Here is a 23,597-nt window from a genome sequence, read left to right as displayed (position 1 = left end):
GAGATGCCCCTTGAAATGCCCAAGTCCAAAATAAAAAACACAAAAACAACGACCTCCAAGAGTACGCCAGATGTATCCAATGTCGTTTTTTTATCTTTGAAATGTTTCTAAAATATTTTCCGTGAAAAATATAACAGAAGTAAATACATTGTAACAGTCTAATGTCAATCTAAGATCCAACAATATTAAATAAAACATTAAGGCTGAATTGTAATGCATGGATAGAAATCTGTAGGATGGAATAAGGAAAGCTTCATTCGAGTTTAAAAAATAAATAAATAAATAAATAAATAAATATGCTGCTCTCCATCTATCCTTTTTAAAACTTTTAGCATTAATATGCTGGCCCCTCTGAGGGCAAGACAGAAGACTGTTGTTTGGCAAGAAAATGGTTTAGAAAGACTGCAATTGCTGACCAGTGGTGGAGATTTATTTAACCATTACTTAACTAGACCATCTCTTCAGGTTAAGAACCTCTTTTTTTCCAAGACAGACCTGACAATGTGTATTATCTTTGCCTGATGACAGACACCATGTAAAGAGTCGGGGGGCAGTGATCATACCCAGTACTGGTTGTGCTGCAGTGTTGGGCTTGTGGCCAGTTGTTGGACAGCCTGGTTTGAGATGGGCAAGGCACAGAGCATCAGACAGGGGTCGTGAGGCCCAACCATAGGTGCCAGAGTTTCCTGGTCGGGCTTTTCCTGAACTGGACTTCCCTGGTAGCCAGGGGCCAGTGGGGTGACTGTAACGGAAGGGAGAGCAGCGCTCACCTCTGGCTGGCCAGAGTCTGTCCCACTCGAGAGGCTTTGCTTGTCGCCGTGGTAGCAGGAGACTAGGGTCAGCACAACTATGATGACAATGAGGAAGAGGACAGCCATCACGGGCAGGATGATCAGCAGGGTGTTAGAGGCCTGTGTGGAGAAGGACTCCACCCCCACAGGGGTGCTCCTCTGAAAAATGTCCCGTTTCCCCGAGGTGGGTCTTGGGACAGTCTGGAGTGATGAATTATTCTGTTTACGAATGCCCATGTGAATCTGACCATTTGTGCTTTCTAAGGTCTTGTGAGAGCTCTGTGAGTTTGATGGAGTATCCAATAGATCCTCCTCAGCCTGGGTGTGTCTGGGTGTCTGGACTGATTTTATTTGCACCTGGTGTTGGGGTACAATGGTGAACAGAAGCTCACCCCTCGCGGGTTGCACATTGTCCGCTTTTAGGACGAACCCCAACGAGTCATTCAGCTCCTGGTCTATGGTGGTGTTCACAGTTGCCACGATGGCTACTCTTCCCTGCTCCACATCCTGGAAGGAGAAGGACGTCACAGGCTGGGACACCCCATCCTTGACAGTCAGGATTTGGACCATCTTGCCGGGCTTGGGAGAGGACAGAACTTCAAAATGAGGGTCGCTGCCACTTAAGGTGGATAACTCAGTGGCGTCAAGTAAATCTGTCCCCAGTTTTACAGCAATACCATTCGGGAGCCTCGCATCTTCTGCTATTCGGATGAAGGGTTTCACTGTAATGTTGACGACCTGCCTGGTCCCATTACCCTCCGACACAAAGCTAGTGAGCTCAAAGCTATCATGGGAGGACGACAGGTCTACCATGTGATAAGACAACTTTCCCAGCTGCAGATCTGTGTGGTCAAACTGGGTTACTATGTTATTGTCAATGAGAAGGTTGCCATAACGTGGAGGCTTTGTCACCTGGTAATGTATGGTTGTATCCTTCCCACTAGTTGCCGCTGTGAGATGCTCATGGGTCAGAACTGCAGAGGTCTGACCTTGCTCCAGTGTCAGATTAGGTTTCTTAACAAGAGAGTTGCCGGTCTCATTCTCAGTCACCTCCACATTGAACTCTGTGTAGACTGGCTGGTGATGGCCATCTGTAACACTCAGGTAAAAATTTCCAGAGATGAGGCTTCCACCTTGGATGAAATACACTTTCCCCCTGTTTATTTGGGCCTGGGTGAAGGCCACTACAGACCCATTCAGACTACCCTCCAGGGCCAAGAAGCCATTGTTCGGTTTGCGGATCAGAGTGTATTTGATGTCCTCAGGAGGGTTGTCCAGATCCACCACATTGAGGTTTTCAGGACCCAAGGCCACTCTGCCTCCCCGCTCCACGCTCAGACTGGGGGCCAGTGTCTTTAGCTCTGGTGGCTGGTCATTCACAGGCACGACCGTGATGTTGAACGATGCCTCCACCGCTTTGCTGTCCTCCAGAGGCCGCTGGTCCGGCCTGCTCTTAAGTTTTAGCCACGCCCTAAAGACGAAGCTATCGTGGTTCGTCTCAGAGTTGTCATGCAGGTATATGATCCCCTCCTTGGTCAGGACAGACTGGGAGAAACTGGGCTTCTGATTGGTTAGGTTCTGCTCACCTGCAATGATGACTCCGTGCTGGGGTAGGAGCTTGACCCAGTACCAGACTTCATAGGAGTCCTGCTGCAACTTAGGAAGTTCCTCCAAGAGGTTAGAGGCATCCAGCTTTGACTTGTCAATGGTAACTCTCTCCCCTTCAATCACCACAGCCCCTTTACAGACAAACAGAAATCACCAATTAGTACTGCATTGAGTTTTACTGAACCTGTCTCCTCAACATTCTAACTGTGCTCCCTTAGTTAGCCTACAGTTACAGTTACAGATCTCTTAATCATTAAAGTCTAGCCTGATATAGATATATCACCATTATATGACAATTAATTCTGAAAACATTAGCATTGTCAGTGCAAGCATCAGAAAGCACTGTATTTCAGAAATAAAGTTATAAAAAATGGGGGTAGGGGAGTTCCTACAGCAGGTATCTGGGATGGAAGTATTCCTGAAAGATCACAGAATAGCATTTAAAAACTGCTCTCTGACCTTTCAGAGGCATTCATTCTTACAAAGAAATCTGTTGACTTATACAGAGTTAGACAGTGATCCTGGTAGATACAGTAACAACAGCGTACTCCTGGGCCTCTCAGTGCCTGGAACTGTATGTTCTTACACAGCAGAGGCGTCTTACCACTGTTTGCAAGGAGGGGATATTCACGTTCAGCTCTGGCGTTTTCGTACACAATGCGTATTTGGAAAGTCTCAGTTTCGAGGGAGGCTGGGGGCGAGGTCACGGTGAAAGTGAAGACGTCCGAGGCCACCTGTCCCAGAGACTCGTTGTGCGTATGCTCATATGCAACCATGCTCTCATTCACCTGAAATACAGCTCATATCAGGGCCATGTGGGATCTCTGTTCTCAGTAAAACCTTCCTGATTGTCCTCAGTGGGAGTTGCATTCCACCCCCATCCTACACACCTTTTATCAACCAACTTTAATCTCTTTACTACCGCAAGACATAATATCCTACTCCCTTAACCAGGCTGTTCTGACTCAACCACCCTGTTCAAAGGCGTATGAGTGAGTTAAGAATGAAAAACATGGTGTTAGCTATTCAGCCAGAGAAGATGTGGCCTGTGGATGATTTTTTAGAACGGAAGCATGTTCATAATTTACAATCGCATGCATTCTGTGCATGCTCGATTCTGGTGAACCGCAGCAGAGAGCCACACCCACCATGCTCTGAGTGAAGGAGGAAATTTCTGCAGTGCAGTTGTCAGCGTCGACCTTCACCAGCTTCCCCAGTTTTGGCGGCCTGATCACGCTGAAGAGAACAGTGTGGTTCCCTTTGACACCGTCGTCATTGGTTACTGCCAGTAAATGCTCCGCAGAAATAAGTACTGAGGAACCTGGGTGGAGACCGACACAGGGCTTAGTGACGCACATACAACACATCCCCTGTCAAAAAACATTCCCTCAAAAATATCGCAAACAACCAGTTTTAATGAACATGGTCACGCACTTTAATTGTGGCTGTAATATCTCTTTCAAAGCTGTCTGGCAGTTTCTCATCTCTTCAACACCAGATACACAGTGTGGTTTGAAAACCCACAATGGAACTTTGCAGTGGGAACTTGGTGTTTGTGAAACATGCCATCTCTGATTACGGTGAAATTGACGTAAATGCCACAGACAATACTGTATTTTTCCACTCACAGAACAATGCATCTCAAAAGTGTGGCCAACGGCAGCAAGTTGACTGTTACCATTGTTGAAGACCTGACCAATGATATACTTGCATGATCTATGCACCCTGCATTGTAAAGGGGCTGCATCCATGGTTGCCAGTGACCAGCATGGTCCAATGAGTGTGTGCATGTCCATAAGTAACACATGATGAAAAGAGGACAACGATAGAGTATATGTATTAGAACAGATTTATAACCTCCACCTCCTTTAACTGTGGGAGGATTACTCATTCTGATCTATCATTCATGAACAGACATGAAAAATTCACTCATCTGTTCCTCCCAGACTCTGCCCTTCGTGCTTTACATTACACAGAGGCAGAATTTCTCAACCAGGGGTGAAGATCTTGCAACTTATTTCAACATATAACAGCTATACTGTATATACTCAATGGTATTTTCTACATGGAACAATCAGACACTACACTACAGACTTCCACCTTTAAGGGCAATTACAACCATTTTGGGCTCATAGCAAATGTTCCCTTTCTGTTCCTCCAACAGTGTTTCACGATGGTCTTTCCAAAAAATAATATTTTCAGGAGAAATGGTGAGCAGCAAATGTCTCTAAAAACAGCACATAATCAGGTCTAGCTTTTAATGTAGTCATAAATGCAGATTCGGTTTGAAATTTTAATTTATTCAAGCAGAGAAAGGGAAAGTCGGGCTGTAGTGCATTTTGATGGCATTTCAAGCTGTGGACAGTTCTCTTAAAAAGCACACAATGATGCACTTCAGACACACCCACTTAGTCTACAAAGCCCCAAGAACTTCACTTAGCAGTACTTTTACTCACCCAAAGTGCCTCTAATCTATGAATTTAAAAAAAAAAAACTCAATTCATAAAATTTAATTACTGAATCACTAACAGAATCCATGGATTTTTTTTTTATTCCTCTAAAAATAACTAGGAAAAAATGTGAAGAGAGTGTGAATTTAACTTCAGGAGCTTTAAAGAGAAATCGCCCCACCACAGAAAATATCCTTGAGGAATACAATGGGCAGTCTGCTTGTGCGTCATAGTTGTGGACCAGCCAGTCACTGTACACACAATCTTGTGCAAATAACCTTGAAGTAATATTAACTGACAGAACAGCATTCAAACTCTGATCAGTATGACTTCTTTAAGACATCTAAGGCAAGCGCAAAAGACTCAGGGCACAGTGATACCTCAAACATGATAAAAGTCAAGATCCAAAAGTACACTCTGCAACTAGTACATACAGCTGTTTACAAAATACACTCTTCCATATTCTAACTGTAATCACGGTGGTGTACCTGTGAAGAGCTTGGGCAGAGAACGTGAAGAAGGGCAGTGGCCTTTGAAATAGATACCCAAGCCTGGGGAATCCCCGCCTGAAGCATGACTGTCTGTCTGCTCACCAGCGTGGGGCCCAGCCGCCCTGGCTGTGGTGGTGGAATGGAATAGGGGTGTGGGCCCTGTCTGCGCAAACTGCAGCAAAAGCAGAAAGCGCTTCACAGAGGCCTGAGGTCACCAGACGGACTTCACGCCAGGCTGCCCCGCTTAAAGCTCCCGTGCTGAGGGCGTGTCACGCTCGTGCCATGCCTCCAGCCGGTCACGCTCTGCCAGGACGCCCCCTCCCTCCATGCGCTCATGCGCCACCTGGCCACCGCCAACATCCCGTCATAACCTTCAGCGGCTGCCACCGCTGGTTCCAAGTTTGGCTGTGACCTCTTTAAACACAGACTGCCTAATATTAATTATAATGTATGACTGAGTACTGAGATAATAAAAACAAACAATGTGGTCACAATACTGTTGACCTCAAGGCTTTTTTGAACTGACTGCAGGAGGCAGCACACTTACTGTGAGGTCGCTTTATATTTTTAGCAGCTCTTTCCATTAAATGGATTACGACTAAGATTATAGGGACCGTGCAGTTGATTAGATTGGGCAGCGTTTGATGGACAGCCGCTAACGCAAACCCAGACAGCACCCTTGAGTTTGTGAAAATCTGGGGTATTCTGAAGCTCAAGTGGGAGGCAGTGTTGCCGATCAGACACGCAGTAAAATACCCTACACATGTAAATTTGTCCCATACATCAAGTCTGTATTAGTCTGATCCGTGTGTATTAGTCTAAATGCCTGAGCAGTGCAACTGGATTGTAGGAGAGGAGCTAAGCATGTTGCCAGTGATGTACCGAGGCCTTGAAATATAGCTCTTCTGTATACTGTAGTTTCATAGCCAGCCAGCACAAACACACTGTAGCCCTACTTTTAGGATGTCAGCTTTCGAAAGTAATGGGTGTATTTCACAAGAATATGTTATTTTCATCACAATGCAATTTCTGTAGGACAGACAGAACTGAGAAACCATGCTATAGTGTCTGCTACTTGTTAACAAAAATAGAGCATGTGTGAAAAGGAGAAACTAAGTTCTTTTTATATCGTATTGTCAACATGACCAGGGGAGGACAATGTCTTTTTTTTACATTCTTACACTGCCCAGAAAATAGGCTTGAATACCAGATTTAAAGTAAATTAAAAAGCTTGACCTCAAGGGTTTAAAAAATGAATGTTTAAATGGAGCAGTTATTCTATCAACTTTACTTTCACTTAGTTGCTACTGTGGAGCTTTTTTTAACCATGCCAAACTCTGCAGGGAGTGAACGACAGCTGATAAAATAAGAACAATGCAGAAACCGCTCAGACCAAAGAAGCACAGGCTACAGGCTAAGCTACAACCACAAAGGCAGGGCCCTGCTTGGTTACCTGGGAACACCTGGAGGGGGCGGTTCCTTTCCAGCGTTAGGACCAAAGGCCTGGCCTTTACAGTGAAGATCTGGATGGGGGCAAAGTTCACACCATCGGTCACTTGAAACATGCAGCCCCCTGACAGCGCACCTGGAAAACAACAAAAGAGGAGAAATACAAGCACAGTGTAACCCCTTCACTGGAATATCACGTCCCCGCTATCATTATTACCTTGCTCCATTTCTAACAGTAAGTTTACAACACCGTAAATATATTGCATTCATTTGCCATAAAAATTCAGGCATGTGATTATAAAGAGGGATAATAATCAGCCTGCATGGCAGGGAGCTATCTGGGTCGGTACACATTATTGAATTGCCATTGATTGCTAGCACTGTGTGTCAAATTATACCTACGCTGATGAGTCCTAAAAATAGTTTTATTTAAATAGAGAGAGTTTGGCATCATTGCAATTAAAGCAGTGTTTATATTACAGTCCTTTCAGAGTTTTATCACATAACTTGTTCAACCGTGTTCATGAGCCTCACTTCAGAGCAGGGTCTGTGTGAATCACCTGGCCTTTACGTCACTTGGATAGGCTAATAGTGGACCCAGATAATTCAAATATCACACCCATTCAATGCAAAGATTGGTGTCCGCTGTGAACTGACGCCCATGAACAAACAGCGAGTCCACTCACCGCTGTGAACAAACAGCAGCTGGCCCTGGTCAATATGGGCCTGGGTGAAGTTGAGGACAGGCCAAGAGGGGGCGCTCTTCAGTGCCAGGTGTCCGTTGCTGGGAGGGGTCACGACGAACTCCAGCCCCTCCGGGGGTGTGTCCTCGTCCCGGGCGCCGAGGTCGTCCGGGCAGATCTCCGTGACGGAGCCCTCCCACACCTGGGTGACATCACACAGCGTCACCGCCCCGAGCACAGGCAGGTGTGAGGCTGATTCACTCGGAGCGCGGCGAGGCTCCCCCTCGGGGCTGCTTCGCACCTTCACCCTCCCCTGTCCTGCTCATCATGAGTCACCCCACTTACAAACCTGTGCCTCCTCCTCCCCGAGGGGGTCGGCAGCAACCGCGAGAAGAGGATTAGTTGTGTCTGAGACATCTTCACACCTCTTCTATACACAGACTGTAGCACGCAGTGCTTATGTGGTTTTAGACTGCAGTCTGCAGCGCCGGAGTTAGTTTCGATCTGGCGGATGTGTGAAGCTGTGGTTTAGATGGGAGGAGTGGGCAAGGCTGTACTTAATGTCATGGCGCTGCCTAAAATGCATGATGTGGTGCAGTGTCCGTGCAGCCTGTTTTCACATTCTCTGTCCAAACCCCACTCTCTTTGCCCCAGGCAGCCATCCTCAATTAGCACCTGGCAGACTTTTAATTGAATTCACATCACCAAAGCTATCTCCCTGAGGGAAAGCCAGACTTCAGAGATCATCACAGTGGGAGCAGCCGTCCTGTGAGCAAACAGGTATATGAATCACCCATGCCCGAAAACTAAGTCTGCTGCCACGTTAAGGTTTCCTACCACAGTGAAATATAATATGGTTAACATTTTACAACAGGATGCAGACAGTGCTGCATGCACAATCTGCAACAGCATAACTTCCCATTCCTGTTTAACGTGTGAAGGGGCTTCACATCAATCTAAACAACTACACTTCTCTGTTGTACATTTCAGCTACACAGACATGTTCTACAAGCTTTGGTAGCAATGATAGACATATTATGAACTGAGCTGAGAATACACTTCCCAGCTGTTTTTAATTTACAGCTTATCTAATACAAGAACATGATGTGAAAAAGCATAGTTAGCTGGGGTGGGGACAAGCTTATAGTTGAAGATTGTGGTATTAGACAGTTCAAACCACTACCCTATAGCAACACCAACAGTATGGCAGCATTTCATATTCTGAAAACTCCCCTTTAATACACACACCAAGTATGACTGTACTTCAAACTTAAAGGTCAAAGCAATTGAGCTGAAGGAAATAACATCACACTTCTGGGAATATAAAATGAAATGTGGCTTTCAACGGTTATAGCTTGCTCCCTTTGGTCATACTTGTGTAAGTAATTTTTGAAGCCCACTGCTGAAAAGTACTGCTGGATGCAGTAGTTTCAAACAATAAGAAAACATGAATCTGGCAGTGACTCTTACTTTTACAGACACCAGAAAGTGAGAAATAAATGTGTATCAGTTTTAAGATGAGATCTTTTCATTTGCATTTGCAAACACTACAAAAGATAAGTGCTTTCTCAGGAAACCACAATATCCTGTTTGACCAATGACTCATTGTGTGAAAATGTGTCAGTGTGCTGGAAAATCAGAGAAGGTCTTGAAAGGTTTAGGGGTCTTGCCGCAGTTAAAATGAGACAGATGATGAACAAATAGTTTCTCTTAACATTAAAGAGCCATATTGATCTCTGTACCTGTGGGGAAATGAATTTACAATCCACTTTGTAAGTTCACTTTGCATGGTCTAATATTTTCATCGCTTTTTTATAATTAATGTTCCAATTCACTGCAAGGCCAAAGCAATTCTTTGATTTAGAATTATTCATTGGGAAATACCCCCTACTTTTCTTTAAAAAAAAAGAAATCATTCTTTTGACCCTGTAATTTCAATTGTAGACATAGTACGCCACCTGGTGGAAGAATTTCCTCATGGCTTCAAAATTGGGACCATGAGAATACACCCTATTGGCCCCAAATCGCTGATTAACTCAACCCTTGCTGCGCTGGTCACAAGGTTAACCATCCACACAGGCTTGCTCTTCCTATGACTTTCTGAAGACCTCAGCCTCTGACTGTGTCTGACAGTGTCCGATAGCATCTGACAGTGTCTGTCTCTGTTGCAGAAAACCAAACCTGATCTCAGCTCAAACAACGATATCTGACATTTTGTCCAGGGTGAGTAAAATTTCAGTATAGGACATTTTTGGGTTGTGTCACAAGTCAACTATTTAATATTTTAAAAAAGGCACGACTACACCATGCTTCAGTGTACAAATGCTATGTACTTCTCCACTACAGCCATGTCATGTAATTATGAAATAAATGTATAAAAAGTTAATCCATAATATTTTAAGCAAATACAATATTATGCACTAATACCTAATGCTGTACATATTAGATATGTCATCATTAGATATGTACACATTAGTAAATATCTAATGCTGACACATCAGATAGCCAAAAATGTCTCATATTGACATTTCACTCCCACTGCAAAAACGTGTGGTGAAATCAACTCCTCCTGCACTTTGTGGACAGTTTTGCCATGGGTACCAGTATAATACCCCTAGGCTGTGCAGTTTGTGGCAAAAGTTTCTGTGACTCCAGTTAAAAAGGAAAAGACCTGTAATGTCACCTTCAGAATCCTGTTGGCTGTGATGACCGGAGGCTCGGTGTTGACGACCGCGACCTGGACATACGCCACACGAGACTGGTTCTGCTTCTGGAGGTCGCTGTCATTGGCGATGCCGGTGAAGCATTCTTCCAGCGTCTCGCTGCTGTCCTGAACGTAGTGTGTGAACTCCTGCTCCGCCTGAAGCAGTGAAGACAGCGCTGCCGAAATCACAGTCAATATTTATGGGAGGACTCACCTGTCCCAGCAGGCCGCTCTCACTCTTTACACTCCAATGGGGAGTCACTGGTGCAGTTAAGACAATGGGTCATTAGATCAGGTGTTTCAAGGCCTGGCTTGAATAAAAACCTTCAACTACAACAGCAGCCCTCCAGGACCAGACTTGAGCATCACAGCATGATGTGATGACAGAAAAGTAGTTATGATAGGCTGTGCTGATCCTTTTCTCAAAGTACAGATAAAGAATAGTATAAAGTGACTTCTACCGTTACCTGCCTCCTGGTGAGAGCGGTTAAGGGGACAGGGAAGTGTGAGTACTCAATGTGGTCACAGTGTGGAGGTGGTAACTGCGTTTCCATCCTTTTTCAGAAAGAAGTTCTGTAAATCTTTTTTACAGATTCTGACATTTAAAAACTCCTCTGCAGCTACTGATGATGGTGCAAGGTAATTGCCAAGTGGTGGAACAACAGTGTAATTTCTTTCAGTTATGATTCTAAAGTGAAACCAACAGGGACTTGATTAAAAAAAAACAGTCCCAGCCACATAATATATAACTCTGTATGATGTCTACAAGCATGCATTCTTGTAAATCACAAAATATTAATCACTTTCTCAGTACCCATTTGGGACATGATTTATGTGAAATGTAGAAGCTAAACTGCAGGAAACATACTTCAGAATTTATGGAAATATACTTGCTTGTGGATTTAACTTCAACAAAAAGGGCATTCCAAATCAACAAAAAACTAACCTCCATTTTTGTTTTGTTAATTTTCCCAGGCTGTCCCTCATCCACCATAAGCGTGTTATTACGAATATCATCAGGCAGTTGCTGTTGACTTCCTAGATACACCGTCACGTTAACCCCTGTGTCCAGACGCATGTCTTTAACTCTCACTGTGAAACTGAAAGAGTCTCTCAGGTTACTGCTATCATCATGATGATGATACGACAGATGGCCCATCTTCAGGTCTCCCTGAGTGAAGGAGGCCACCACCTCATCGCCACGGTAAAGGACACCATGCCTTGGAGGGGCAGACACCTTGTAGGTGATCTCCCTGTCGTCTCTGACGTCCATGTTGGTGACCACGCTGAAAGTGGAGGAATTGAATGCAGTCGCTTGCCCTTTCCGGACCAGCAGGTCTGTGCTGTTGCCTATCCTGAGGTAAGGGTCACTCGCGCGGACGTCCAGCAGCGTCGACACGTGGTGCCTCCCATCCGACACCAGCAGCACGAAACGCCCGGAGCTCACCCCTCTGTGGATGAAGAGGACCCTCTTCCTCTCCAGGTCCTCCTGCCGGAAGCGGTACAGCTTGTGCGAGGTGTCGTTCGCCATGACCAGCTCGCCCATGGGGATCGCCCGGCGGGTGTAGACCAGCCAGCTGTCACTGAAGTCTGAGTCTGCATCATGGTAGCGCAGGTCCTCCAGCGTCAGCAGCCTACGCCCCTCTCTGACCACGTGGAACACCTTATCGACCACGCGGACAGGTTTCTCATCATTGACTGGTTGGACCGAGATGATGAAAGTGCCCTCCACTGTCCCATTGCCTCCCTCCATGGTTATGCGGTCTGATGCCTCACCGACAGAGGCTAAGAATGAGAACTGGTCATGTATGGTTTCACTGTCATCGTGAACATACATTATGCATTTCTCCAGGATATCCTGGTTGGTAAATACTAAGACATTGTCTCTCCCAGAGGTGGAGTTGGAGAGGTTGCTGTATTTTAATTTCCCATGTTTAGGATGGTTTTTGATAGTGTAAAACACAGATTTTGCACTCAGTGTTTCTGAATAAAGCTCATCCTTGGAGATGAGTCTGCCTTCCCCTTCCATGACAGACAGTCCATTATTTATTATTAAAATTCTGTCTGTATCTACCTTAATGGCAATCCTGAAGTCATAACTTGCTGAACTTGCATGCTTGGAAAACACTTGGAAAGTAAACATGTCTGTTGTGTCCTTGCGTGGTTGATCTGCCAGCTCATATTGCACCTGCTTGTCAGCAACGCTCCTTTGGCTGAACACTGAATTTTTTTTCAGGACCATATCATTGAGCAGAAGGTTTCCTTTCTTCGGTACTGTCTGCAGCCTGAAGTGGAGCTCATCTTCAGACAGCTCCACACCTTCGACAGTAACATAAAGATATTGGGAGCTCAGAGCCACTCTCCTGACCTTGCTGACTTCCATTGTTTCATTCCTCGTTAGTTTGTACTGTATCCACTTCACTGTGATTGGGAACACCAGCTCATTGGTGGCCGTGGAGCCCACCCTGACTTTGCATTTGAAGTGATCCGTGATGTTACCTGTCTGGATTTGGCGGAAGGTGCTGACGTACTTCAGCCGTTCCTTCTCCAGCAGCCTCTGGGAGAAGGTGCTGACGGGCTTCCATTCTCCGCTGGTGTGTAACCTCTGCAGCTCCCCGAACTGAGGGGGCTCGATGACATCATACCGGATATCCACCATCTGATTCACGGCATTGGTCCACACTGCCAGATGCCTTGTGCCAATCAGAGCTGTGCCGCCTTGCGTGACTTCCAGTCCCGTGTTGTTGGCGATTTTGTATTCCAGCCGAAGGACCATGATCCTCAGAACTACGGTGTTGCTCACCTTGTCCCCGTCGCTGACCTTAAATTCCATCTTTCCAGACTTCCTGACCCCGGTGTGGACGTAGCTGACTCTCCCTTCCTCCAAATCAGAGTAGGAGAAGGCTTTACTGAGGTGGCCATCAATCTCCAGAGAGCCGGTGTCTTCACCTGGACTACCAATCACAGAAAATACCAGGTCTGTGGAGTTGCTGTCTATGTCAGTGGCTTTTAGCACATCAGTGGTCAGGAGCTTCTTAGAGTTCTCTAGCAGCACAAACAGGTTTCCTTCAGGAAGGCTCAGTTCAGGGGCATCATTTGTTGGCATGATGGTGATGTTGAATCTGTGAATCATATCTCCATTTAAGTAGGCAGGGACTGATCTACTTCTGCTGGTGAGGACAGAGAACATGAAGAAGTCAGTAAGGTCTTCTGAGCCACTGTGAATGTATATCACTCTCCCCCGCCACAGATCCAGCATGCTGAAGGTGTTCTCCTCACGTCCCGGGTCTACATCCAGTCTTATCTCACCTTGTAATGGCTGCTCCCTGATCCTGAACAAGATCTGAGACTGGATGATCCCCAATCTCTCAAACTCCAGGTTCACTTTGATGTGCTTAGACTCCAGAGCAGCATGACTGCCCTCTGGAACCAGAAGATCTCTGAGCAACAGGAAGTTCCCCTTGGCGAGACTGTACTTGTGGACTGGTGTTACTCTACTTTCCAGTTCTTTCTCTGGTTCACAGCCCACAGAGATGTCTTTGGTGAGCACTGCATCTTGAAGCCCCATATGTACACCATTTATTGTGATATTCTTCAAACAAGCTTTGAGGGACCCTCCTTTAGCACGTTTCCCAGACACAGAGACCAGTCCCATTTTTCTGACCTCTATACGGACGTCATCATCAACACCGCCAACATACAGATAACCCCTTAAATTAAGAGGGCTGGAGGGGGAACCCATACTGGTTTGAACAGTCTCCTCATCCACTGTAACCTGGAGGCTGTTCTTGGTAAATAAGACCCTGACAGAGTGCCATTTCCTGTCACTAACTAAAGCACGGGGGCGTAGTTCCATTCGAGTTTCTCCCTTCACCACAACAGCAACAACCAAGCCCTTCCGCATCTCCATGGCCACAGAGTCCCCCTGACGGCTCGAGCTGTACAGGATAATCCCCTCCTCAGCTGCAGTGCGGACCAAACATTCGAACCCCTCAGGCTGCCCGTTCCAGGATGGGAGGGCGATGAAGGCTCTGGAGCTGAAGAAGCTGATGGGGTCATCTGCGCTTGCAGAGAACTGCTGGCTGCAGCCTGGGTGAACCTCGTGGATGCTCCTGAGGCCGGGGTAAGGCTTCAGCGACACCAGGAGGGTGTGTTGATTGAAGACAGCCTCGTCAATGCACCCGCGGAAGCCCGTCCGGTTCCCAGGGAGGTACGGTTTCTCTAGGTCCCCGGCCCCGCCCACATAAAGCCCGCCTTCAGCACTCAGCTCCTCCTCTGGGCCATGCATCTCCAGGCCAGTCTGGGAGCGCTTGTCCACGGTCAGCCTGACCTTCTGATGCTCGTGCTGTAACTCTACAGTATGCCAGGCCAGGTCGTTCAGAGGGCTTCCTCTTTCTGAGTGGAGCACTCGTTCACCAGACCCCAGATCCAGTGTTACCTGCAGAAGTCACAGTTAAAAAACATGTTAAAGGAAATGGTCTTCATTATACACTACGGCCCAGTTGTTCAGAAGTAATCTGATCGGATATCGGCTATCGGATTGGATCAAATCTTGAAAATGGGTTGTTCAAAAGGAAAAAAAGGATTCTGAAATCGGATTAGATCACGTAATCCAGTCTTGGTTTTGATCTGGATCAAATCTTCAGTATGTGTTGTTCAAAACTTTTTAGTAGGATTGGGATACCTTTGATCCAAAAAATCAGGATCATGTCTGGGTCTACAACAGGCTCAGGTGCATCATAAATGTCATCTCAGAGAGGGACATTGCGCCTGGTAGCGATGTTGTGCAGGACAATACAGGCAAGTATTATGTTGCACGCTCCATGTGCTGTTTTCTGTCTCTTCAAATAAAAACACTTAAATGACCCCACGCTGGCTATTCTATCTGTTGTTCTTTCCATAGCTAGTAGCCTACATTGTGATATGTAGTCCCATTTAGAGCACTGGTAATCCAGATTTGGTCATCTTGAAAAATCTGTATCTGGATCAGGGTGATCCAATCCAATGTTGCCTTGAAAAACCGGCACAAAAGTAAGATGGATTATCTGATCCTGGATAGCAAAACATGAGATTTCCAAATCCGCATCATTCTGATCCAGATTAAACTTTTTGAACGTCTGGGCCTACAAGATTGACATTTAGCAGATGCCCCCCCATGCTAGCTCCACTTCTGAGCAGGACCTAATGTCACTCTAGCTAAGCTAGCCGAAGTGTCAGCTACCGTACCAGTAGCTAGTAAGACAGATAGCCACTTTAACCCCTGCTTGTGAAACTTTTTTTGATCTCATATGAGAATGTGTTTGGATTTTCTTGATTTTAGAGACGCAGATTTACTTTGTTAGGAATCATTGATGATTTCTTTATGTGATGAAATTAATAGCTTTTAAAGCGTGGTCAGCAGAAAAGGGAAGACATCTTATATAATAAAGTTGATGGATTTATTGGTGTATATAAACATTGAAAATACAATTAAAATCATTACATAGGCCTTTTAATGTCTGAAATGTGGAGCACAGTGGAGTCCAAGGAGCAGTAATAAAATTATATAAGTGATAAGACCCGAAATAATCAAGGGTGAAGCAAGTCAGGAATATTGGAATTGATACTGAAGTCCCAACTCATTCACTCTTACAGAGACATTGCGGTGCCCCCTCTATCAGCACATTCTGTGTATAAAACACAAATATGAATCATGTATTCATTTGGACATTCTTCTATCCCGGAAATCAAAACAAAACATGAGAGGATTCCACTCATGAATTAATTTCCCCTGATCTAACGTATGGTCAGCACAATTGTATTTGGGACATGGCGCAAGCAGACTGAATGGAATATTTCTTGCCTTTTGGCTATTCTTCAAACTGCATCTCATTCTGATATTTGCTGATTTTGGAGGCAAGTGTGTCAAGACTTGTTCAGCAAAAGTTGTTGTGGGTGGCTTCTGTATCAAGAAAAGCTATGTGCATCAACAGCATGATTCACACTGAAAGGGTCCCCTGCCTAGAGACACTAAGGGATAAACTATATCGGGTGATGTGAGATGGTGTCAGGCAAGGAAGTCAGATGAACTCGCCTCATGCTTAATCAAAAGGGCAAAAATCAAATTTTGCCCTAATAACAATCCTATCCACATGAAAACTTTTCTGTTCTAGCCTGAAAACACCTTCAGTTTCAGGATATTCTTGAGGGAAGCTTACAACGATCAGCATGGATTTATCTCAGGTGTGAAAATTCAGCTTTACCAATAGACAGTTGGTATAAAAATCAGATGTGCAGTGCTTTTACTCTCTCTCTCATCACTTGTCCCCAGAATCCCTTACCCTACCCAGAATTCCCCACCTAGCTCTTCTGTGCTTTTCCATTCAGTGATGACCGTGGAGGGAGAGCTACCCAAACCCCAATGGGCAGATGCACTCTCCTCCTCACACTCCCAGCCAAACACAACCCTAACTATTCTCATAGCAAAGTCATGTCAAAAAATCCTGTGAAAACAATTTCTTTACATGAAAATTTGTTTTCCTGATAAACACAGAAAACTAAGACCACTGCTCTGACAGCAATGTGCTTTGCCCTTATCTTTGTGTGACTAATTCAAAAGCATTGCTATTTTTTTAACAAAACATGCTTATATTCAGTTCACTGACGTTAAAACCTGAGAAGTCTGCTATCTAGTCTTCAGGTCAGTGCCTACTGAACCTGGCACAAGACCCTGCATGCCCCACCCTTAAAACTCACAAAGAGATTTATCTTTTCACTTGCAAGAATTTTGTAAAATCTTCTTGCAAACCTCTCACAGTGGTTTAGGAATCAGCCTCTTAATTATGCAGCACAACCATATCAGTCTCTTTATATTTAAAATAAAAAAATAATGATTTGTGTCAGGATTTGGAAACTGCTTCCAGAAGGAAATGCAAATCCACATAAAAATTGCTTGTCCTAACAGATAATGAATTTACTGGTTGCAGAAAGGAACAAAAATACAGTGTGTTGCAGTAGACAAAATATGAAACACTTTCCGCGCCTTTATGAGATGTTTTCCTCAATGGCTTCTACCTGAGGACAATTTCTATTTCTGTCCCTTTGCTCTGTAGATTAAATCAGGCTTATGCAGCTGAAGCAGACAAGCTTTCAACAAACCTCAGCCCTAGTCCGCAAGCAATAAATATACTGTTTATCCACTCTATCAACACAGCTCATACTCCCCAAGCCAAGTACGAATTCGTGAGGTATATACTGAGGTACTGCTAGGGTTGGGGCAGCAATATATATTCTATCATTACCATATCCCTGGCATCAGTGACGGAGCTGGTTGTGGTATCATCCATTCTGACCATGTCCAAACAACAGACATTTTCTGTCACATTAACACACCAGATTTAATTGATAATGGATATAATAGGTGTTTAGACAGATTTCTAGTTGGCTGTCAAATAATGCCAGTTCATATGTTTAGGTGTCCATAAATCTTTACAGGACCAATGATACATGTGTTATGAGTGGTACTTCGAGCTGACACAGATGCTGTTGCGACAAGCATGCTTGCGCTAACACTAACTCATACTGAATTTGATACCAAGGGAGATGGCATCTTGACGTACTTGTTAGTGACAGCCCTAGCACCAGTGTGCCACCGGCACCGTCAGCTACTGCTGTGACGGTGACAGAGATGGTGTCGGCCTAGAGAACTGACCTGCAGGAGGCCGGAACGCAGCTCCACAAGGAGGTAGTCAGTCTGGCCTGCAGCCAGGAAGAGCAGTCCGTCGGAGCTGGAGGTTCGGAACCGGATGTGTAGGGAAGTGTAGTTGGAAGACACTGCGGTCTTCAGATGGACAAAGCCGTCACCATAGAAGGAAGCTATGGAGCAGGAGCAGGAGAGTGTTTTACAGTTTTACAGCAACACTAAAAAACATGGAGCACTAAGAGTCACTAAGTGGATATTTTAAGGAGAGCTGCTCTGAGAGTTAAAATAAAACGTTACATTTTGGTGATATATTCAGTTGGTCATGAACATCAACAAATACAAAGATTTTGGTTCATGCCCCCACAAGTTCCTCATTCAAGGTGCAAAAAGATACTCATTTGCATGGTATTAAACATATCTGTGTACTTTCACCTACTGTTATTATATTAAACCTCATTATACAGTCAACTAATACAGTTCAAGAAAGGTTTCTATTCTTAAGGATTTTCTTTTGTCGCTGGAGGGTAAATCAGTCATTTTGAGGCCAAACGACTCATATTTATTCAATGCAATGTTGCAAAAATGGTATGAATACAGTATACACAAGTAACAAACTTGGCATCTCAGTCAAAAAAATAAGGCAAGATGAATCAAGACGAACACCTTTCACCCACCCTACCATTCACTTGAAGTATGACTGCAGCTCTGCTCCCGTGCTCCCTTTCCACTGTCTTCTGGTCTGTGCTAGTTTGCTCTACTGTCATCTACACTCTGACTACCACTCCATTTTGTTGTTGTTGAAACAGGGTTCAGTGGTTGCAAAGTTAGTCACAAAATAAACTACCGTTCAATGCTGTACATTCTCATTAAATTGCACTAATTGCCTACAGCAAAATGAAGCATTAGCTATGCGCTAATGCAATTCGTCTGGCCAAGTGTTTTACCCAAATCCAATTAATGCACGCTAATGGATTCGGTTATTTTTAAAATCGCTAATTAGCAGCTTGTTCATTTGTTCCAACATGCTGCTGTCCAGAAAATTTGAAACGAGGCTGTGATTCCGAGGCTTATACTTTGAACTCTATGACCAAATGTGCGTGCAGCTACTGAACCAAGGACAGTGGTATATTTTGCATAATGGCTTCAGAAAAGCTAAAATGTAGGTTTCATGTGAGCTTCCATACAAAAATGTACTTTTCCCCTAAAAAACTGGATAAAAATGAAACTGCATGGATATCTGACAGCTCTTCTCTGAATATGGCATGTCAGCATAAATACTTGACTGTGCATCTGTAATCATACATCCATCCAAATAGATCTCTGTTAGCCACGCATGTAGATTTCTCTTTGCTTGTATCTCTGAATGCTTCAGGTGAATACAAATGACATCATCACAATTTGCTCACTAAGCCATTTTTCATAGTGTTTGGGGAATCTCAGAAAAATCTAAAACCAGATACTTAATCAAGCAAAGCTTGGAATGTAAAAACAAACAACACAGCAATCAAAAATAGTAATATTAACAGTACTGATGCTGTTCTGCCAGTCTGCTTCTTAAAGTTTTTTCCTATATTCTAAAATCAACTTAACTTTAGTTTGGATGGGAATGCTATGCAAGAAAAAAGGACCATTGTCAGGGATTTAAAAACAGGCGTGTTTAAATTTTAGTGCTGAATGTGAAAATATAATGAGCACAAAACTTTTCAAAGGTAAAGTGGTCGATTACAAAGAAAAACTCCATATGCAAAGCAGCAGATCTGTTATGATTGGATATTCCTAGCATGCGCTTAGAGGCATGTGTACTGAGAGCAGCAATCGGCTCAAAGAAGTGGCATTTTCTTCAGCTGTGCCAGAAGACACTATTGCGTAGATTAATTTCACAAAAAATACAGCCTCTATTATAAAACCTGTCACTCTGTTGAGTACGGTTGACTGAACTGCACAAGGCTATATGGTATTTATCTATCTCATTATCAGAAAACAGGAACAACCTCCATCCTACATTATCAGGGACAAATTGCTTTAGGGTTGTAGGAAGGTTACTCCTGTTTTCTTTATTTGTACAGCCCTAAAACTTAGTAAAAAAAAATAAATGTCACACACTGCCTTTTCATACAAACACACAAACACACACTCACACACAAACACACACACACACTCAATTCAGTAACATTGAAATCATCAAAGCAATAAATCCATGATTCATTTATTCAAAGATTGTAAAGACCATGCATCTGGGTAGACTGGCCTCCTTTAAACACAAATGTATGAGTGCCCCCATCAGTCAGAATTTATTGTGATCAAATGTGAATTCTGCAGATCTATAATCATGCTTTATTAAACCACCAAAGACTTATCTTAAATCATTTGAGCAACACAGTCTAGAACTGACATATCCTTAACTTTCAGAGAACATGTGACAACGCAATTAAATATTACCTCTCCCACTGGTTATCAAAATCTGCAAAGGCAGCATACATTTACATTACACTTTTTGATAGTCTGTCTTCTGTACTCTATTCAAGGGAATGTATATAATTACCAGCTGATTTGATTGGTGCACTGAACAGATGAAGAGCACCTCTGAACTACTACCAAATGTGTAAAGCAGAGTGGCCCAATGGAAATTTCCTTGGAATTGCAGAAAAACATAAACAACTCAAAATAGAATCTTAAGATTTTGCTGTCTTAAATGGTGCAAGAATCAGACAACAAAACCCTTGGGGGTTTCCTACTCTTATGAATAAATGAATCTGAGATAAAAAAAAGAAGTCATTTTAGAAAATATGTATTAAAACCTGATTCAGTCACAGGAATTAAGAGAAGCTTAGTTTTCAAGTTATTTTATACCTACAAGTGATTTGAAAATTACAAGCATAATATGCAACACTCATGAGTTTCCCTGTAATTACAACAGGACCTCAACACAGATTGTAATCATAATAGGATCACCAGTTGTAATTATGAAGGTATTTCCATATACTATGTTCCAGATGAGTAAACAGAGCTTTCTTATCTCGCACGCCTGCCTCTTGTTTTCTATTTGAAAGACTGCGAAGGAGACCTTTAGTTTAGTGATGTGAGAGGATGCTCTCCCAGTGACCTGATCACCTACCAACTTGGAAGGAAACGTCTGACCAATAGGTGCCTGATGAAGACACCGGAGACAGACCTGTCCAAAAAAAGCATGCCTATCACATCGATCCAGCCCATGGATGTGACACTCCTCCAGCTAGTCTCTGCAAATTTATCTGGGGTTGGAGCTGGGGTTAGGGATGTCACATCTATGGACAGGATCGCTTGCAAAACACAACTTTTTTTGACATTTTTTGGGCACATCGACCTGTCTGTAGCCACGATCCTTTGAGACAATTTAGACATCTCAGATAGTGTAATACAGCTAAATAACAATGGTGGTCAGAATACAGTATGCATGCTGTTAGGCTGCACAAATATATGCCTCAGTATCGAAGGCAGGGTGTGCAAAGCAGCTATTCTGAGGTGCAATTGCAAATAGATATCTGAGTATCTCTTAAAAAAATCCAATTGTCCAATCCAAACCTTAAGGGTATTTCAGACTTAATGAATGAGTAATAGCATAACAAATTAAAGCTATTATGCAACTTTATGAAAGATACCAAATTAATACCGGACATACTTTGTGATATGTTTACATTAAGTTTGGACAGTTAATGACCATTTGGGAAAACGCGCATTGTTGAAGCCTGATTACACACAAAATTTATACCGTCACTAACTGCATTTCCATCTGAATATGCTCTATGAATTTCATTATAGCTACAGATTTGTGTTGCAACTTTGATAGTTTCTATGTAAGGCGTTTTCACAATATTATATGAAACTGTTTCTGTGCAGACAATGTCTCGCTGTGTGTTATTTAATATCATGTTGCTGAACATCATATATTACTAATTCAAACTTGAAATTACATAATAATAGGATGCAGTTGCACTCTAATTGCGAAACAAACTCGTACTCATAATTTTCATCACTTAATTTTCATCAGGACCGAAGAGGCACAACACAAAACGAATTGAAAAGTTTTTTTAACCATCCTACCTCCAAGTGCAAATGCACTCATCAGCGGCAAAAGAAGTCCGTTCCAAAATAACCAACGGGGACATAGCAAGAACGAGCCCATGTTTCTGTGGTGGTATTTTTTATTTTTCATTCTTATGCTGTCCACGATTTTTTTTCCTTTTTTTAGTCTGTGCTGATTACATTTCCACCCTTAGCTGTGTTCTGCTTCTCCGCGCTCAACGACAGCAAACTGCCAGTTGTCCACGCGTGCAATAGCATCCACAGTGACTATAGCCCCGCCTCAGTGCCCCCTCCCCAAAAAAACAGTAGCCGATGTTACACACAGCTTAGCACAAAACTGCAGTCTTTCCACTTACAGTAGTTTTCACCCTACATGTTGCTTATCTCATTTTAAATACATTTCTCACCACGAGAATTAGAATGGTTTACTTTTAGACGGCCAACAGTATGACCGCACATTATTTACATTTATTACATTTATTATTTACATTGGCAGACGATTTATCCAAAGCGACTTACATAGGTTACAGTTCTTTACAATGTTATCCATTTATACAGCTGGATATTTACTGAGGCAATTGTGGGTTAAGTACCTTGCCCAAGGGTACAGCAGCAGTGTCCCAGGGGGGGGATCGAACGAGCAACCTTTCGGTTACGAGTCCTGCTCCTTATCCACTATGCTACACTGCTGCCCCCGTTATCTAAATCGAAAAACCACAACGTCTATAAAACGTCTGGGAGGGCTTCCTATCGCCATTTAGATGCGGAATCTCTCCATGATTGATGAACAGGACATGTAGAAGTCAAACCACTGCGAATCCTATCCACGGGAAGACAGTAAGGTCAAAAGCTAATCATAATCATTATGCAATTGAGTATATGCATTTTTCTGTCAGATCTAGTTGCGCTAATATGGACTGCATTGTAACTTTTTACATGTCCATTTTACTTGTTTTTAACATACCGGTCTATGGTACGTTTTAAGCAGGTGCATAATCTCTTAATTTCAACAGCGGGAATTGCGGGGAAAAAGAAAAAAAAACTAGGAAAAGTTTTTTGGTGAAAGGCATATGAATGCGCATTTGGGCAGTGTCTCGCGCAGGTAATGCAGTAGAGACATATTTTCGTTCACAAGCATCGCTTCGACGCCGTGCACATTAAATGCTCTTTATATCGTTGGGCTTCGCTGATAGGGGACGCCAGTGATACAGAATTTCGTATGAGTGGCAGAACTGCACTGGCAGGCAGATAGGATGGTCCCCACGTACAGTAACAAAGTATCACCGTAGATTTGCGTTTATAATTGGTCATTTTTCATCAATCTCCGCGATATAATTGGTCTCAGATGGGATGAAACGAGACTGCTTTCCATCCGCTGATGTGATGGAAATGATTTTGTTTAGCAACCCCATTCATCAGTAAATTTGTTCTGATCAGAATGGAACCCTTAGAGCCACAATGCTTCACAGAATGCAGCTTTAAGAAAATTACTTTCCTGAATTTGAAATGGAATATCATACAATTCAGTTGAAGATGTAGCCTATTCAGCATCAACATCAAATACATCTATCGCATGAAAATGCGGTTATCTGGAAATGAAACGGGTGGGCTATACTGTATATTTCATTTGTACCTTTGAACGTTGAAATCTGCTCCACGATGTCACAACATCCCGCCC

The 23,597-nt window shown here is 43.5% G+C and overlaps 1 protein-coding gene across 1 annotated transcript; it reads right to left on the bottom strand.

The window, feature by feature from the left end:
- Positions 1–557: 557 nt before the first annotated feature.
- cspg4b (chondroitin sulfate proteoglycan 4b) lies at positions 558–21,968 on the bottom strand. The gene is made up of 10 exons (XM_036526830.1): positions 21,938–21,968; positions 17,867–18,030; positions 11,123–14,614; positions 10,644–10,718; positions 10,156–10,332; positions 7,476–7,674; positions 6,794–6,925; positions 3,548–3,720; positions 3,004–3,187; positions 558–2,530 (listed from the first exon to the last, which is right to left on the bottom strand). The coding sequence occupies exons 1-10, from the start codon at positions 21,957–21,959 to the stop codon at positions 558–560; spliced, it is 6,591 nt and encodes a 2,196-aa protein (XP_036382723.1). The 5' UTR covers positions 21,960–21,968.
- Between the last annotated feature and the right edge of the window lie 1,629 nt (positions 21,969–23,597).

This window comes from Megalops cyprinoides, chromosome 4, assembly GCF_013368585.1.
Source record: "Megalops cyprinoides isolate fMegCyp1 chromosome 4, fMegCyp1.pri, whole genome shotgun sequence".
NCBI classification, from domain to species: domain Eukaryota; kingdom Metazoa; phylum Chordata; class Actinopteri; order Elopiformes; family Megalopidae; genus Megalops; species Megalops cyprinoides.
Note: the sequence above shows the minus strand (reverse complement) of the source record. Positions and strands in the feature narration are given on the sequence as shown.